General features: G+C 46.8%; 1 protein-coding gene across 1 annotated transcript in view; it reads right to left on the minus strand.

Moving 5' to 3' along the window:
* Positions 1-7,924: 7,924 nt before the first annotated feature.
* Plxna4 (plexin A4) overlaps positions 7,925-18,291 on the minus strand; it is a 448,155-nt gene continuing 437,788 nt past the window's right edge. The window contains exons 31-32 of the mRNA XM_021188876.2: positions 16,355-16,505; positions 7,925-14,130 (exon numbers count right to left, since the gene is read on the minus strand). Coding sequence (XP_021044535.1) covers positions 14,035-14,130; positions 16,355-16,505 — 247 coding nt within the window. The 3' untranslated portion in view covers positions 7,925-14,034. The remainder of the gene's footprint in view (positions 14,131-16,354; positions 16,506-18,291) is intronic.

Genomic DNA, 18,291 nt, shown 5'->3' on the forward strand with positions numbered 1-18,291 from the left:
CCCTCCCTCCCCTCCCCCTCCTCTTCCCCCTCCCCCTCTCCATAGGGAGACTTCCTAGGAACAGTCACAGGCTAGTTGGTGCCTGGACAGAGATCTATGAGTCTTGAGGAGTACTCTTTTGGATCCCACTATGGGAGATAATACATACAATTGCAACTGCACCATCTGAGGGTGATGCCCTCCTGGGGGAATTCTGTGAGTCTGTATTCCTCTTAACACATGGGGTCTGTCATTGGGATAACCCCCAAATAACTAATGGTTTACATTAGAAATCATAATCCCTAAAAGTAGCACACATGGGCTATTTTGGCGACCAAGCTATGATGGCAATTGCAAGACTCCTACTGTGAGCGATATGACATACACCTGAGGCTGAGCCAGCTCCTTAGAAAGAGCCTGCTCTCATAATGGAGATGTTACAACAGAAAAGGTCACGCAGTTGTTATGCTCTTCATTAGCTTCAGATTTGTCATGGAAACTTGGAAAATGTGAAGATGAGATGTGTTGGCTTGCCATTTCTTTCCTAGTGAAGTGAGAGGGAAAGGGTGCTGATTTGGTCTACACTTCTGATCCAGTCCCAGGATTCAAAGAGTTGGACCCATGGACAGTGGTGTGGGCGAGAGCTGGACCAAAGTGATAGGAGACAGCCCTCTCTCAGAGCCAACCTTTAAGTCAGAGAAAAGTAAAATCTATGCTTTTGCATGGAGATAGAAGCCTTATTAATAATGGTCCAGGACAGGATGGTACGACAATCCGGACATAATTTGCCTCTGGAATTCCTGAATTGTGAAAAATATTTAAATAAGGAGTGAAAGAGCATTCATATCCTGGCTGGGAGGCTTGAGAGCTGAGGGCAGGTGAGATCAGTCTGAAGACTGTGAAAGTGGAAAAATTCAGGGGAGAACTCATCCTTCCTTGAAAGAAAGACTGTAATCTGAGGGAATGCAAGGAAAACAAGTCTCTTGTGGACTGTTTCACATGAGCCATTAGGGACACTTGGTTCCTATTGGCTAAAGTCCCCATGAACATTAGAGACTGGAAGACAACATTATTGAGGGAATTGGTCATGAGGGATGTGGGTTTTTTTTTTATGCTCAGTACTTAAGTCCAGGTAGAATTGAGTTCATAGGAGAGTTAAGAAGGAAGTTAATTGTTAATTCACCAGGAACGTCAGAACTAGTGTGGGATGTTAGTGGATTTGCTGAGCCCTGTGGTAGTGCATGATCTTTATGAGGTAGAAGAGACTCCATTGAATTGGTATGCTTTAGACTGGCATTTAAGTCAGGATCCTTTAGTGTAAAAAACCACTCAGGACAGGACAGAATGAAAGGAAGGCAGGTCATGGGGTCTGTCTGGGCCATTTCAAAGCAAAGCAAATATGGCAAGATTGCGTTAAACTAGAATTCCTAGGGCAAACTTCACCACAATACAAATTCAGTGGTTGGCGTGTGTGTGTGTGTGTGTGTGTGTGTGTGTGTGTATGTGTGTCTGTGTACACCTGTAAAGTTTTTGTCATTGTTTGTTTAGCCTGATCAACAGTTCCTGGAAGGTATGGATGGTAGGAGGCACCGAGGCACAATAAAAAAGGTTACTTTTGTCCCAGGAATGGAAAGTCATCCTCTAGTAATGTGCTGCATGCACTCCTCCTCTGCAAGAAAGTGGACTGAGGATGGAGATTGCTTGTCCAGTTAGGACCCTTTCAGCATCCAGTTATAGCTGATAGAGAGGCAGTTACTACAATACCAACCGGGATCCTGTCAGACCAAGGGGGCTGGCTTGAGTGGTTGGCTCTACAGGCAATAATGTATCCTTGATTTCCCTTGGCATTAGAACCCGCTAAGCCAAACAGATGGAGAGATATGTAGTGGACCTACAGAAGTACTCCAGGATGAGATAGTTAAGTGGCTCATGGATAATGAATGCAGACTGTAGAAAGCTAGAAACACAAGGTGATGTATTCAGTATTGACTTTCAATGAACAATTGAGATGATATGAGATTCTTCATGCGTATTGGACTTGGCTAACTTTTGCTTGTTTGTTTTGTTTTGTTTTTGAGACAAGGTTTTGCTATGTAGCCCACATTAGGGTTGAGCCCTATGTGACCCAAACTACTCTTGAACTTGTGGTAATCCTTCTGTCTTGGTCTCTCAAGTACTGGAAATATATATACATGCATCAACACACCTGGCCTTTTAAAGAGTATTCCCGGAGTAACTAAATCCCAAGACCATATGATTGAAATGTTTGATCATGGGTCTCCTTCAGTCCTGTCCATCTTTTGAGTGAGGAGGTTTATCATATAATGTTAACCCTTGAGTTAACATTTGGAAAACATTCTGTAAAAATAGTACAAAGAACAGTTGAAGAATCTTGAATGAAGGGCTCCTGTGGGGGGGGGGGAAAGGAACTCCTGGTAACCCTGGTAATCTCTAGGTGGTTGAGTAAAAATTCAAGTGCTAGGGGTTTTCCAGAGCCAGGTGGTAAGCCCCTATTGTTGAAGATACTGCAGAGTTAGCTAAAGGACATGAAGAAATAAGATGAGTCTAAAGTGAAAGCTTTCTGGTGGCCGACATTGTACAGCTAGGAAAGTTGCTTGGGGAGAATTGTGGTCAGTGGTCTTATGATCAGCATGCTAAGCAAAAACTTTGGGGGAAGTTTTTGCTAGAAAATTTCGGTGAAATAGTGACACAAATGTCATAGCTATAACCATTTTGTGATTATACTTCAGGCATGATCCACAGAAGAGAACTCAGACCTAGTACTGTAAACCCATAGCTAGAGAGGTCATATATCCTAGGGGAGAACTTACTCCTGTTACTTTGCCAAATAAACAGAGCATAAAACTGCCCTTTATATTTATCCTTATACTTATATTACTGAAGCTCTTATTCCTCATCAAAGAAGTTTCTTATTGCAGAGGGTGGAGGTTAATGCAGAGAACCACAACCAGAGAACAGAGAATAACTGACTGTCCAGTGCTCAGTATCAAATAGGACATCTATATCATTCCCTCTTCCAAGTTCTTAGGCAACATGGTGAAAAGGTGAGGGTGGGGTTGGGTGTGGACAGGAAGGTAGTAATGGCCAGATACTGAGGAGAAGTGCTGCAAAACAGCATCATTTTAGGGCTATTGCACTCATGAACTCATAGCAGCTGTGGTCACCTGCACAAAATTGAGCCAGTTAACATTCCAGTGGATGGGAGGGGCTCATGAGACCCAATGGGCTACCAGCAGTTGATAGTTGCTGGGGAAAGGAGTCAGTTTTCTTCAGGGGTGTGGTCCATGCTCCAGTTGATGGCCCTGTGGACTGAATGGGATGTAAAACAAAAGAGGAGGATATGAAGTTAGGAAGTGGTGTGTCTGTCTGTGTGTGTGCGTGCGCGCATTTGAGGGGAGTGTGGGTAGTGGTTAAATCAAAATACATTGCATAAATGTAATGAAATTCTCAAAGAAAGACAAATAGTTTTTTCTTTAAAAAAAAAAAAAAAACTTAGCTGGTCGTGGTGGTGCATGCCTTTAATCCCAGCACTCGGGAGGCAGAGGCAGGCAGATTTCTGAGTTTGACGAGGCCAGCCTGGTCTACAAAGTGAGTTCCAGGACAGCCAGGGCTATACAGAGAAACCCTGTCTCTAAAAACTAAAAAACAAAAACAACAACAAAAAACTTGATTTATAATGGAAACGAAAAAAAGTCAATGACTGTAAGTAGAAAAATACACATGACTTGCTCAACCTCAAGTCAGATATAATCCCAACATAGAGAGGGGAGGTTAAACATGGAGTTCCATCCTTCCCTAAGGAATTGATTGCTGTTGGGTAAAGGCAGAGTTTTCTTTGACGGAATCCTGCCCTGTAGTTCAATCGCATTTCAGTGGGTGGCCAGATATCTAAGACATGTGGCAGCACAAACTGTACTTGCTGGGTTAAAAAAGGATGGCACAAAGTTGGGAGGGTTAGGGAGAAGGAGTGGATCTGAGAGGATTTGAGGGAGGGGGACAAATGTGACCAAAATATGTAACTTTAATTTTTTTCAAACCTTATTTATAATGATGGCTCTTAAATTCTTTAACCTCCCTCGTTGCCTACCACCCACTAAAAGAGCGGATATTGATTGGGCGGGGGCAGGAGGGATGTGGACCTACGTAGAAAGGTTCTTTGGAGCAGCTGCAGTCAGTGTTGTCTGGAAACTAGCCTTTCAGTTCATAGGTTAGCAGCAGTGACCGCTCCATCCACTCACAAACACCTCATGGATACACCAGCAATCCAGTTCGATAGAGTCATGATAGCAAACATGAGTCAACGTCGGTGGCACTACCTAGCAGGGACAGCTGGGTCTCAGCCTCAGTAAGAGTCAGCAGGAGGGACCAGGAGGAATTCTGCCTTAGTGACCTAGTGGAGCTTGGGGAGAAGTAATAAGAAGGACTAGAGAACAGCCTAAGCCATGGCTCCTAAAGTGGAATGGGTGCGAAGATTCTTATCAGTATGCCTGCAGTAGTGGGAAATAAGGATGTATTCTCCTCCCTGTCTTAGAAGGACTATCAGGCCTTTCCTAAAATGGAGCAACGTCATTTTAGGTGACACTCTTTCATCAAGAGCCTGGAAAGGCAGCGACCATGTTGAGCAGGATTTAGGTTGCAAGTACGCTCCCCGTTTCTTTTGTATGTGCCTGAGATTCAGTTCCAGGACACTAATCACCTTAAAAAAAAAAAAAATCCCAGGGGCAGGAGAGTCACATCGTCACATTAGCCCATTTTTCCTTATATTTCCAGAGGCCTTTTCCGAGGTCTTTCATGGAGGTCTGGAGGCCTTTCGAAGCCTCTGGTAGAGCCTTAGCCTGACCCAGAGAAGTCAAATTGGGCCTTGGTCTTTGGACTGCACACTGTGATCTGCAGGGATTAGAGCAGGAACATGCTTCATAGATCTGGAGAGGGAGAAGTAGGCAAGTTGATGCAGCTTGTGGTTAACACACTTTTGGATCTTGGACTTGGCCTCTTTGGGTTTTATAGGTTGGGAGGCTTAATACACTTGGCATACACACTCTTGGCATTGCTTGCCTGTACCTTCTCGCACTCATTCTTGTGCTATTTGGCAAATGACATGCTTCCCCAAACTTGAGGTCTTTCCTCTTAAGAGACATGTGGCTCATAGTGGACATTCTTGGTGTTGTCCCTGTGCCATTTGAGGGACCTATTGTGCTTGGTGTGATTCTTGCACTTGACTGTATCTACAATTAATCCACAGCCCCTGAAGAGGCTGGGACAAGAAGACAAAAAGTGGGGTCTCTGTGAGGATGGGCCATCTGCTTCCCAGCTTCTAATTATGGATCAGAATAAAAATGATAGAAAACTACAGGTTATTGTTCACAACCGTGACTGGGATCATCCCCCCGCCCTTACTTCTCCTTAAGTAGCTACCCTCCCACCTCTCCCTCATTCTCTTAGCCTTCTCCTTCAGCTTTAATCTGTTCCAGGCCCAGCTCAGGGAAATTAGGAGCATCAAAAATGAAATCATTTCATAAGCATAGTCTATGCTGTATTTTCAATAGACTTAGGCTGAGCCAAGTACCTGAAATCTCAACACTCCAGAGGCAGAAGCAGGAAGATAATGAGCTTGAGGCAAGCCTGGACTGTGTATAATGAGAACCTGTGGGTGGGAGAGGGGAGGAAAAAAGAGGGAGGAAGGGAGGGGGGAGAGACTGGTATGAGGGAGAGAGGGAGAGAGGGGGGATGAAGGGGAAAAAGAAAAGGAAGAGGAGAGGGAAGAAGAGGAAGAAGAGGAGAGGAGAGGAGGAGGGAGAGGAGGAAGAGAAGAAAGAGAAGGAATAAAGACCTCTTGGTCCAAGGAACAGTCCTCTGTAGGTGAAATGTTAATTTCATGGGTTGCATTGTTCAGAGTAAACCTCAGGGTGGGCTCTGTTATGTCTCCGTAACAAGTGCTCTCACATCTTAATACACAGAGAAGAGAGGATTGATTTTTTTTTTACTTAATTTGTATGCCTACCGGATCACCTATGGCTCTTTTGTATGTTGTCATTGTCCAGGTTGATGGTGGGGCACTCCCAGAGCACTACAGACCCAATTCTCATACTTCACTGGTTGGAAGTAAGTTGTAGGCCAGATGTACTTTATTGGAGTGGGACATTATATTGCTCACACAGGGGAAAAAAGTAGAAATTAAGGTACAGTGGCATAAATTATCAGTTATCCCTAGGCATGGCTCCAAAATCATACGTGTATCATTAGTTCTAGTGAGTTCTCTCAGCATCCCTACAGCTTTCTGCCTCCACACTGAAGGAAGGTGTTTTGTTTAAACAAAAGGCAGGTGGGTTTCAAGACAGTGCAAGGTGCTGAAGCTGAGGCCTCTGCTAGGCCAGGAGCAGCTCGCTAATTTGATGATAATTCCTGTTCTCTCTCCACAAAAGACACAGCTCCCAGCTGCAGTTCCCATCCTGAAGATAAAGCACTCATGGGATGGGCTGTGTAGTCCATTGTGGAGAATAATGAGCCCCAGGCTCGTGGTGGGAAGACAGCTCAGTGACCAATTCAGTTGCTGATTGCTTTAGTGGACTTCCACAGCTTCTCCCCCTCCCTCAATTCACCCACAGTTGAAGAAATAGCTCCTTGAGCCAGTCACTGAGCTAAGGTGGGGTAACATTCAACTGAGTAATGACCACTGCCTTCAAGAATCCCAGTTTAACAACAATATTCTTCATAAGGTGTGAGATATTTACTGTTTTTTTTTTTTTCCCTCCCAGTGAGTAACTAAGGCAGTCCCTCTAAATGTCACTAAGGCTCCAGCACTGAGCCACTTGTGTTTGTGCAGAGTTGTTTTCATGACTAATAATACCATACGTGTTTGCATGGCCTTTTGCGGAACACCAGGTCTCTTTTCAATCAATTGTCTAAGTCAGACATAAAAGCCTCTCTGGGCTTCGTGGCACAGCTAGAATACTCCCCCCCCCCCCTTTTGTGACTAAGGAAACAAGTGCACCAGGAAGTGGTCTGTCTGTTCACGGGCATGGTAGTTGGGTCTCGTGACACTTAAGATTGCATTGGTAAAATCTCCAGAGGTTATGGCAGGCAGAGGGTGGAGCGGGGCCTCTCAAGCTACATATGTCTATCCACCCTCTGTGTTTATTAAGGAGAGAGGATCCTTTCTGATCACTAGCTTCTTTTCCTAGTTGAGTCTGGGAGACCCACACCCAGGTCTGGAGGCCACAGATGTGTCTCCCTCCATTTACAAGCCATTGCTGAGGTGTTTCTGGGTTACTCCCTTGTCCTGACTATCTGTGTCTGCTAGAGGGTGCTGCCTCCCAGCCTCATTGATCCTTTTCCTTAGTAGTCCTGTCATAGTCCAGAATGACTCTCTGGCATTGGGATGCTAAAGGGTTGAACCACAGGCACACCCGGGGCCTCTCCCTCCAAGTCCCTTCCTGCCCTTCTCATCACCCTCCATGGCCCAGGCCATCTCTTTATTGAGTAACCTAGACCAGCCAGCCGGGTGGAGAGACTAAAACGTGACTTGCCAGGAAGGGTTAGAGCTGAATAACAAACCTTGTTTCACCTTGAAAAGCAACTCTGGTGGTCAGAGCGGATGCTGGAGGGCTGTGTTGAGATAGGTTCAGAGTGGACCTGAGGCCCCTGGGGAAGCATTGTCTGTTGTCATCACTGTGAGAGTGAGCTTCCACTCCCTAACACGCAAAGTCTCCACCTTACATGAAGTAAGCTGCCTCACACGAGAACTAAGCTTTAGGTAGAAAGACTACCCTCAGATCATTAGGCCTCACGTATCCAGTATCTGAAGAGAGGAGGTGTCACGTGTTATCTCGGTGGAGTTGGTCCAAGTCTACTTGTAACCCACCTTACCCAAATAGTCACATAAAGACCCCGAATCTCAAACTGCATTTTTATTATTTTTTAATAAACTTTATTCTATATTACAAATAGTTTTTTTTTGTTCTGAACTGCAAAATAGGAATGCCTTATATTTACATACACAGGTATACAATTAATTATAAGAAAGGTGCGGAAGCTGCCTTTACCAAGTTACAACTGGGCTCCAATTTAAATAGCATAGGCTTTCTTTGAAAAACTTTTTAAATTTTTTTTTTTTTAATTCTTACTAGGATACTCTTTTTAAAAATCAAAACCAGAAGACCCTCTTTTTTCCTTTCTTTCAGAGATCCCATCCTCCTGTCCTGGCGGCTCAGGGTAACACTGTTGTCAAAAGGTAAATTTTGCTTTCTTCTTTCAAAAGGTCAGGATTCAAGGTGAGAATGTTTGGAGTAGAGGTGGGGCAGGCTAGAGAAGGGTAAGCAGTGAGGACAACAGAAGTGATCTGTCCTAGCTCTGCCACACTTGTAAGCTCTCTGACTCACAAGGCCTCTGCAGCTTCTTCACCCATTCCTGCATCCAGTTCGATCCCTCTTCCCTTTGCCCTCTTAACATCTGGGCCTTAATTCTGGGTCCTCTGACCAGGCCCGTGCTCTCTCTCACACCTCAGCTCTTGGAGACATTGTCTTTTGTGGTACCTGGAGTTGCTGGTTGCTATGGTAACTTGACAAGACCCTGATGGAAGAGACAGAGGCTGTTCCCTACATGCTAAGCAGGGAGAAAGGCTGCATACAATCCTTTCTTCCCATCGCAGCCCTGGGGACCCGGTCCCTGCTTAGAGCACCTAACTCAGGACTAAGCTAAGACCACATGCCCAAGGACATCAGGCCCAGGTAGGGAGAGGGACGGGGAACATCATCCATTCTCAAGCCCTGTCATTGGTTTCCAAATGGAAGTACAATTCTTTGAGGTAAACTAGCTTTTGCTTTTAAGGAACGGAAGGTATAATACACCAACAAGCTGGCAAGAATGCCAGGGAAGGAACAGTGGGACAGATGAGGACGCAGCTCCTCTTTACCTCTTGCTCGGATAGAACGAATGTTCCTTGGTTCTGTTTGCTGCAGTGGTCTCTGCTTCAAAGTTTTTGTTTTGGGGGTGCTACTTAACTGTACCCTCTGTTTTGAACTCCACTTTCATAAGGGAGCCCTTCCAACGTGTGCTTGAGTCTTAACTTTAAAGATATAGACAAAATAAATGGGCTAACTGAGTGTCCACTTGTTTTTGTGTTATTGGGGGACAGGGAGCTTGGGTCCCCCAAAATGAGTTTCAGTGAAGTTTGAAGGAAGCCGAGAAGAAATTTGAAGGATTCAGCAGTTCCAGGGGCAGCCCAAGGAGGAGGGAGGAGGGATGTGAGATTCCTAACCAAAGGCCCCACTACCTGGAGCCCTCACCATCTCTGCCAGGAGCAAGAACGTGACCTTCTCTTTACTCCTTGAGAACGGCTTGTTCTGCTCAACTTTCTGATAGCCATCAGTCTACTCAAGGGATTCCATCAGGGTGAGATAATCTGTCTTTTCAACTGAAAAACTTAATTGTTTTTTAAAACTTGGATGCTCCCTCTTTAAAAAAAAAGGCAATATTATTGAAGAGCAAAACAACAACAACAAAAAAGTCTCTCCTAATATTTGAAATGTTTCCTGTAGTGATTGCTTTCTAAATGGGAGAGAGGGTGTGGCCCCCATCAGAGCTCTGGGGTAAGCTTACATGGTGGTCCCAGCCTCTCTCTCAGGAGCTGCCCCTTTACCTCCATCTGCAATGGTACCTCAGCTGCTCACTTGTAAGCATGAAGGTTGAGTTGGTTCTATGCAATCAGGATAACTTGTTCCTGATGACAGGAGTATTGGCCCTTCTCAAGATGGTGCGTTTACTCGCTGTCTGGTGAAGTCAATGGAGTGTCCTAGGAGAGATGGCAGGAAGGCGGCTCTCTTATTTCTATCAAAGAGAGGTGCTTGGGCTAGAAAGGACCACAGCAGCAGCATCACCCAGGGTCCTGGAAAGTGCGTCAGACACTCACATCTGGGAGATCACTGTGGCTACCACTGCTTGTGGCTCCTCTAGTGGAGGACCCACAGGGTGTTGGCTGGAGGAGGATGACCCTATCACTCAGGGAAGCATCCAAAGCTGGGTCGGGACAGCACTGACCACTAATGGACTAAAGTACTGAGCAACTCCCGTATCAGAATCAGTACTTGGCCTTGGGGAGGCTCCTTGTACAGGAGGTTCCAGGAGGAACAAGGATGAAAGCTAGCGGACAGGGTGGGGTATAGTCAGTAGACAGACATGCACTTGGGGGTGGGAGTGTGGGGGCGGGGTGGTAAACACACACCTCGGAATCTTAGGGTGCTCCATGAGCTGGGCACTATATCAATATTAACCCGGTGGGAGCAGGAGTTGAGTCTGGGAGCACAGAAAGACTTGGTCTGCGAGTAGCTCGTGCCTCCTTGGAATTGTCCTGGATCCTCTGCCTTGAGATGCAAAATTAATTACAAGTATTTCTCTTTGCAAACGTGGCCCCAGGAGGCACCACAAGCTTACTCCAGGGCTGCGGACTCCCTGCACGGAGGCTCCAGGGGCTGGCTCTGGCCATGCGCGGTGGGTGCACAGGGTTGCAAAGTTACCTTGGTCTGGGGAAATCCTCTGTTTATCCTCTGTCCCCAAGTTTAAAACTGTATTGAAAGAAGAAGGCAAGAAAGTCCTTTCCTGAGGAAGTAACCGATTCCAAGGCTAACTTGACTTCACGGCACTAGGAAACATTAGGGTGTCTCCTTGTAGCGGAGGACATGGCCAGACCATGCCCACACCTAAAGAGACATATGCCACAGAGAAACAACCAGCCTGCAGGTACTTTCCTTGGTTTCTTCTACATATTCTTTTGCATTCAGGACCCCGCCGAGCTCCCTGCTAATCGGCTTTCAAGATTCAGAGCCTCATCTGGCCAGACATTTTGGATGTGGGATCAGTACCATTTTTGACTAGTGGTGTCAGGAATAGGAAGATTTAGAGGTGAATGAGGGGTGAGAGAGTACCTATCACCCGCCACATACCCTCTGGACACACTCCAGGGGATAAATCAGGGTTCCACCTTTGACAGCTCTGCAATACCCTGCAAATGAACTCTGGGAAGAGGGCCAGGCACCACTGTACTGCATGGCTTAGCTTCTCTGACTTAGTTCTCTGGAAGCTCACAGACCACCAGGGTCCCTGGCTGCTAAGAGGAATAGAAAAGCCCACGTAGGAGTTGGATAGGAATAAATGGGAGGGTTTGACAGATTTTAGACAACATTGCCTATACTTGCTTTTAAATGTATCACACTTGCACCAAAAAGCAAATGGAAGAAATGGGAAGTGAACAAATAAACAAGCAGCAAAAAGGAAAAGTTTTTACAGGCAACATGGGCCTCAACTTCTGCGTTCCCCAAGCAGGCCGCCGGGGATCGCCTATGAAGTGCCAATTAAGTAAAATGTCTAACTAAAGCCCCTCCCTCAAGAGAAATGAGGAGACCCAGGAAATGTGACTGTCCTGGCCTCTTTCTTCCTGATATGTGTATTTCTCTGAGGTGTTTGAAGTTTTGCTTGTAACAACAACAACAACAACAAAAAAAAGACAAAAACAATTCTGTACCGACAAAATAATAATAACAATAAAATCATCCAGTAAAAAAAAAAAAAAAAAAAGTNAGGAAAGTCATAAGCTCTTCTGATGCTTGTTCATAATTTTCTAACTGTGCAAAACTTAAATCAAATCTCTCTCACTCATGCATGTACACACACACACACACACACACACACACAGCTCCCTTCTGTCTGCAAGTCTCTATTAAATAGGTTCCCGTCTCTCTCCTCCCCAACCCCGTACACGTGTAAAAGACTTTTGCAGTTGAGGTGCTCCTCCTGCCGAACTCCCACGTGCACCCCAAAGCCTGCCAGCTCCCGTGGCTTCATGGAAGAAAACAATACGCAGTGATAGAAATTCTACATGTCTCCACCTGGCAGCCGATGTGCCAAAACCTTTGGTTTTTGTTTTTGTTTTTCATTACCCCTCCCCAATTCCAATGCATCCTTCCCCAGCCTCCTCTTTCTGTTTGCTACATTGGTGTGTCTTTGCCATTTGTCTACAGCAATGCCACAGGGGGCCTTCTGCTTTGATTCCCACAGTTCAGCCTTGGTAGGTAACATCATGATTTCCTGTGGCTAGAAGAGTGTTCTTACGGTATACACTACCACCCAGTGAAGTATACTAACACTGAAGACTGGACAGATGAACTGGGACAGAGAAGGGGACTGTCTCAGCATCCTACATGGGATAAGAAATCCTTGCATGTTTCCTTCAGGTTCCTAGGTGCCTCCCCCCAACCCTGTTTTCTCATATACAAAGGGACTCAGTGTCCTTACAGGTGCAGGATGACAGGCGGACTTTGCTCTGTGTGAGGCTCATTTTAGTGATGGAAAGTAATGGCATGCTATGCATGGAGAACGAAGGAAGGTGAGACTGTGGAATGCTATTAACACCTTCTTCTCCAAGGCCTCTCTTGTCTCCATGAGTGTGGGACAACAAGCCAAAAGAGATTCTTGCTTATGGTGGAAGCTGGATCGCTAAGTATCTAAGATCCCTTCAAGACTGTAGGTTCCCAAGACCCACCAATACACCACCTCTTGGCATAACCACTTGGTACATTTCCGAGTACACATTTGCCTGACTGGCTAAAACAAAATGGTGTATCCGAAGATGGAAAGACACAATGGAGACATAACTGTCAAGACCGTGGTTTAGTGGTATGTACTGTTCTCCATATCCATTCAGGTCCCTCACTCAGCTCTCCAGTCTCTTCCAGGCACAAGCTGTTTGGCTGAGGCTGCTGGCATCTTGTTTTGTCTTGGTGAGGCTGTGTGTCAGTATGTTTCTTCCAATGGTGGATGACTTCAGAAAGGATAAGGAAGAAGAACCACTGAAGGGACAGCTGAGATGTTGATGAAACAATTCCCACAGAGGTCTGGACACTCTAGTGACAAAGTCATCTGCATAGCAATGGCACCAGATTCTGCAGGAGGGACAAGGGCTGGGCTCTCTGCCCTGGCCGTCTATGGAGTTCTCAAAGACAGTGGGGATGGAGCCTTGGGAGACGGCTGGAGGTAGAGTCTCCTTGACGCACTCTGCATTTCATGGTGAGTGTTGGTGATGGTGACAAAGGAGCGTGGAGATGCCTTCTCTAGACAACGCACAAGGCTCTGGCAATGGACCTTTGACTATGGTCGTGATGCATTTGAACTTGGGGTGAATAGAGAACAACTCATGGTTGCTTCTGGCATAGATGATATTCTCTTTCCTCTTCTCTCTCTCTCTCCGTGTTACATTTCTGCTATTAGGAACCAGATTAGATAATGTAGGAGCATCTCCATGGTGGAATGTAACTGTTAGCTTTCCCTGTCTGACTTTTCACAGGAAAGGGAGGAAGGTCTGTATGGACATTTGGAAGGCCTCCAAGGATATCGGAAGGGGACAGAAGGCTGCTGGGCATCCAACAGGTAGGCAGCGGCCCCTGAGAAAGCATCTTTAAATTTCCACTGGTCCCCAGTCCAACATCAGTAGGAGGCAAGGCCTTTATCTCACAGTTACAAAGCACCCAGGCCCACTGCCTGGCCTCTTGCTGTTGAATGTGTGGAAAGGGAGATCCGAGTGATGTCTCCTACTTCAGATAATACTGAGCTCACAGTTGCTTCCTGAAGCCAGGTTTTGGACCACCGTGGGGATTCTCAAAGCAGAAGGTGAAGTAGCAGCATAGGAATGATCTGTCCTCAGCTCCTCATCCTTTCTGAGCCCCTGCCATTGATGCATGGGACCAGGAGCAGCTGGGAGGAAGCCTGACTCTGAGATCTGGTCAGGTCCCTCACTATGGCCTGGCCATCCCTAAATTGATGGAGGGTCAGTGATGTGGTCCAATCCCGCTGGCAGAGCAACTGAAAGAGATGGGACTCCGGAAGGAGGGAGAGACAGAAGGGGCAGAGACATGAAAGGAGAGACGGCGCTGCTTGGGGGTTTGCTGCTGATGCCTGTCGGAACTTGCACTTGGTAAAGATGATAATCTAGACTGAGGCACGGCTTGGTGTGTCCCTCCCTCCAGGATGGCCCTGGAAGGACAGTTCTCAGCTGTCTAAGCTCATGAGGGTTATGACTTGTTCTAATTTGTAAGCCAGTTTCTGCTTTCCACACTGGTCATCATGGTCCAGGGGTCCAAGGATCTGTGGAAGGATCACAAATGCAAGATTACTAGTCTGAATATATGTACCTATGTTTCTAGGGTACACAAAGACAGTATGGATATTGTCAGGGCATTGGTGTTCCTGCTACTAGTGATACTGTTGTGTAAGCAAGCAACCTGAGTGACACAAGTAGGGAGAGGTGAGAGGCATAGGAGCACCCATGTTACCAGACACCAGCACATACACTGTCATATCTGCATAGTGTGTGCATGCCATTGTCCATGAGAGAGCTGGCTGGAGGAGAAGCTTTGCTGCGGATGCCTATGCAGAGAAGCCACAGTCACCTACAGTCTCAGTGGCTTCTGGGGAGTTCCGTAGCCAGTGCAAAAGCTCAGAGGGAACAGACTATACGTTTCCATTAATAACAGATCCTACCGTTCCTTCCAAAATAAGCAAATGCTTCCCCAACAGTTCCTTGAGGCCCAAATATCCACATTTGGAAAGCCAGTTGGCTTAACTTGGTCTGCTGAAAGCCAAATATTCCTAAAGGAATAAGGTTCTAAGTTGAATTGGTATTTGGCACATAGTGGCTACCCATTTCGGAGGTCAGGTGCTTGCCAGAAGACAATGATGGGTGATTGCACCACTTGTGGGAATGTTTTTGGGATCTCCCAGAGACTCAGGACACTCGACATTGCTCTGTCGGTTGCCAGTCTGGTGACCTGGGGGTGAAGCATGATCTTCCTGATGGGTCGTGCTTCCATCTCCATCATTTGCATCTGCTTTGCTTGGGTGTAGTGGATGAAGCCAGTTAACACACCTAAGCACCCCAGGCACAATGTCTGCCCCACAGGAGGTACTAGACTAGCAGGGTAAGGCGTTCTGTGGTCTGAAGGGTAGGTTGGAGAGCCAGGTCTGCTGGATGACTTTAGGGAGACTTGGAGGCTCTTTGGGGTTTGGATTTTGTGATGAGTTAATGAATTTTTTAAATTTAGGATGCTAAAGCTACTTACTGAGTTGGTGAGGAATTGTCCTTTACTGCTGTGATGCTAAAAGTAGACAAGTGTTCTGGTAGGCAAAGGGTGAACAAAGCAGGAATCTTACAGTGCTGTCTCACAGAACATCCTTATTAACTTGCCTACCGCAAACAGGAATGCTATTCTCTGGACCATAACTGGTCTGCAGACAGGTGGCAGGGGTCCCTCCCCTAAGGGACACTCACTGCTGCTTTCTGTTAACATGAGGGTCATATAATACGTTGTTCGTGGCCTGAAGGACATTGGGCTCTATACCTGATGGGGTCCTTTAACAGGGTTCTTGAACTTCCTGGGTGACCAAGCTATGGGGCGTGGGGAGAGCCTGGGCACTGGCTTCAGCTCCAAGAAGGCAGATATCAGTCAGGCACTCTGGATCCTGGACCACTTGGCCTATGCCTGTACAGCTAAGCAACTCCCATCGCACCTTTATATTAACCTGAATAAGGGCAGCATTCACGGTGGCAGCTACCCAGATAGTGTTTTCCAACTAGAGAGCTCAATGATGAATGGTTCACGTACTCCATTTCATTCTATTCATTCTATCCCTTCAGCCCCCTTCTCTCCCATTCCTTTTTTGCCCTCCTAGTCCACTCTTTCTTCTATTTCACTCTCTTCTATCTGACTCCATCCTAGCCTGTTTCTATTATTCTCTGGTCTGTTCTACTCCACAGAATGCCATAACACACAATGTCAACCAAAAGAGTAAGGAAGTCTTTGCTCAAAGAGAAGTAGATCAGAGAGGAAAATGAACAACAACAACAAAAATTTAAAAGGCAATAAGGGAGAAAAAACAAGCTAGGTCTGGTGGGCTATACTGTATTCCTAGACAGCCTGGAAGGTTGAGGCTTGAGGCAAGTTCAAGGCCAGTCTGGGGTTGAACTCAAGATCAATCTTGTCAATTTATGGAGACTACCCCAAAAGAAAGAGTGGTAGAGCCCTTGCCTTGCATGTGGGAGGCCTTGGGTTCAAGTCCCAGGGCAAGGAGCGGAGAGGAAAAAACGGAATGGGTTTTTATATCTGAGAAGAATAGGAGCTGATGCAGAATATATAGATTGGGTAGCCCTTAGTGCCCTCTTTAAGTTCCACAGTGCTGTCCTAGGACTAGATGGTAGAATTTCCATGACAGATGCATGGGGCTGTTTCCATTCATGAAGCATTCAGATATGTGCTCCCCCCCCCCCCCATCTCTGTCAGTATAGGTGCTGGCAGGGCAGGGCAAAGCTTACCTCCTCACTGTATTTGCCCACATAGGAGAAGATCTCCGAAAGCGCACTCATCGTGTTGAACTCATTCATGTGCATCCGCGACTGCTCGGCCAGGTATGCGTTCATGTCCTGGTCACTTATCGCCGGCATCTTCCCAATGTCTGAATAATACCTGTGAGGGGCGGGAGACAGACAGGAGCTGGAATCACAGAGAGTCTACAGGAGACACGGAAGCTCCAAGTGATGGTAGCCTATGCTGTGACCACCTGGTGATCGTGGTAGTCTCCCATCTAGGCTTCCATGTCACAGCCAGGGAGAGCCCTCTGCGGCTCTGATACAGGGGACAAGAGATTTGGGGATGGGAGGGTGGACAGAGAACCAGGAGTCAGAGGGTTTCTGGCCCAGAGTTTCTACTTTGTTCCCAGTTCCTGACACAGGGCTCCAGCATGCTTTGTGCCTCTCTAGCAGGGCTGCAGGGCTCTTCTCTGATGGCCTGTGCTCTCTGGAGGTTAAGAGAGAGGGGTGGAGGCTGCTGGGAGAGAGAGGCTGGCAGAAGGCAATCAGTCACTGTCACTTGCAGCTGTGCACTGCTGTCAACTGGTTAATTAGATGCCAGCATTTACATTTTTAATTTCTGCAATTTGACATTTTATGCATCAGACCTCCAAGTCCCCCGCCAAAGGAGAGATGCACAGTTTCCTAATGAGGAAGTAAGAGGTCCCTGGGCTCTTAACACGGCCACTTTCTCATCCTCTGCAGTGTGCTTTGGCGTTGTAGGGTGGCAGGACGTAAAGAAGAGGTAACTGGAAAGATGGGGAGTCACTGGCAAGTCAAGAGGTCCTGGAGTTGCTGGCCCATGCTACGCCCTGTCCCTGGGCTGCAAGGCTACAGCCATCAGAACTCGAATCTGGGGAGGGAGAAGAGATTCCAGGGCAGGAACAAGGTAAGGCAGGTGAGCATGTGGTTTAAGGAGGGAAACTCCTTCAAGGTTTTCTGAATCTTGACCCTCAGAGCTCCAAGGGCTCAGGCTTCCTTCACAAGGTGACCATATAGTGTCACTGGCATTGCTCTGTGTCTTTTTAGGCATATATCCCTTACTGTTTTGACAAGGTACCCCCTGCTCTATCCCCTTGTCACTTCCCTGACTTCTCCCCGGTCCTTAACAGTGCCCAGTACTTGGGAGACAGACTGTCATAATTGGTGCTTTAGCGCTCTACCAGACACCAGCTCTAGGCCTACAATGAATGACAGCTTAATTTGTGACCAGAATCTTCCCAGGCAGGTAAGGGCTGAGATGGCTGCTTGCCGTGGGGTATAGTCTGCTGGGAATGCCACTGCATTTCAGAAAAGGGGAAGATCTAGTCTCTGGCCAAGGAAGGGGTGGTAGGAAGGAAACTCCTGTGGCCTCAAAAACCCATTCCCTGCAGGAGACACAGCACCTTCTGCCTATTGAGTGCCGTCTTGACTTGGCTGGCTAGGAGGTCTTGGCCCTTGGCTTTCTGTCTAGGTGATAATGAGACAAAGGCTGTGATGAAACCTTTCAGGGAGCTCTTGAGAACGTTTGGAAGGTGTGCTGCCCTTGGCTCATCTGGGCTCCTTCCTGCCCTTCACAGTGTCTCTAACACCATCTTCATCTCCTCAGAAACCCACATTCTTGGCCTGCTTCATTTCCATTCCCTCACCCTAGAAGACATTGTTATTCTCAAGGCAGACTCCATCCCAAAGCACATGTGTCAGTGCTCCAATATACAGGGAGAGTTTGGGTGAGTTAGTGATGCTGCAGGTACGATAGGTCCAGCAGGTGTCTCCATTCATTGCAACTAATAAAACATATCTGAATCCAATAAATGCCAACATTCCATTTTATAGCAGAAGCACGGAGGTTTCACTGGCGGGTCCCGACCTTGCCATTGCCAAGATTTGTGCCACTGTTCCCTCATGGATCCTGTGACTACCGA

Source organism: Mus pahari, chromosome 2 (genome assembly GCF_900095145.1).
Source record: "Mus pahari chromosome 2, PAHARI_EIJ_v1.1, whole genome shotgun sequence".
In the NCBI taxonomy this organism is placed as follows: domain Eukaryota; kingdom Metazoa; phylum Chordata; class Mammalia; order Rodentia; family Muridae; genus Mus; species Mus pahari.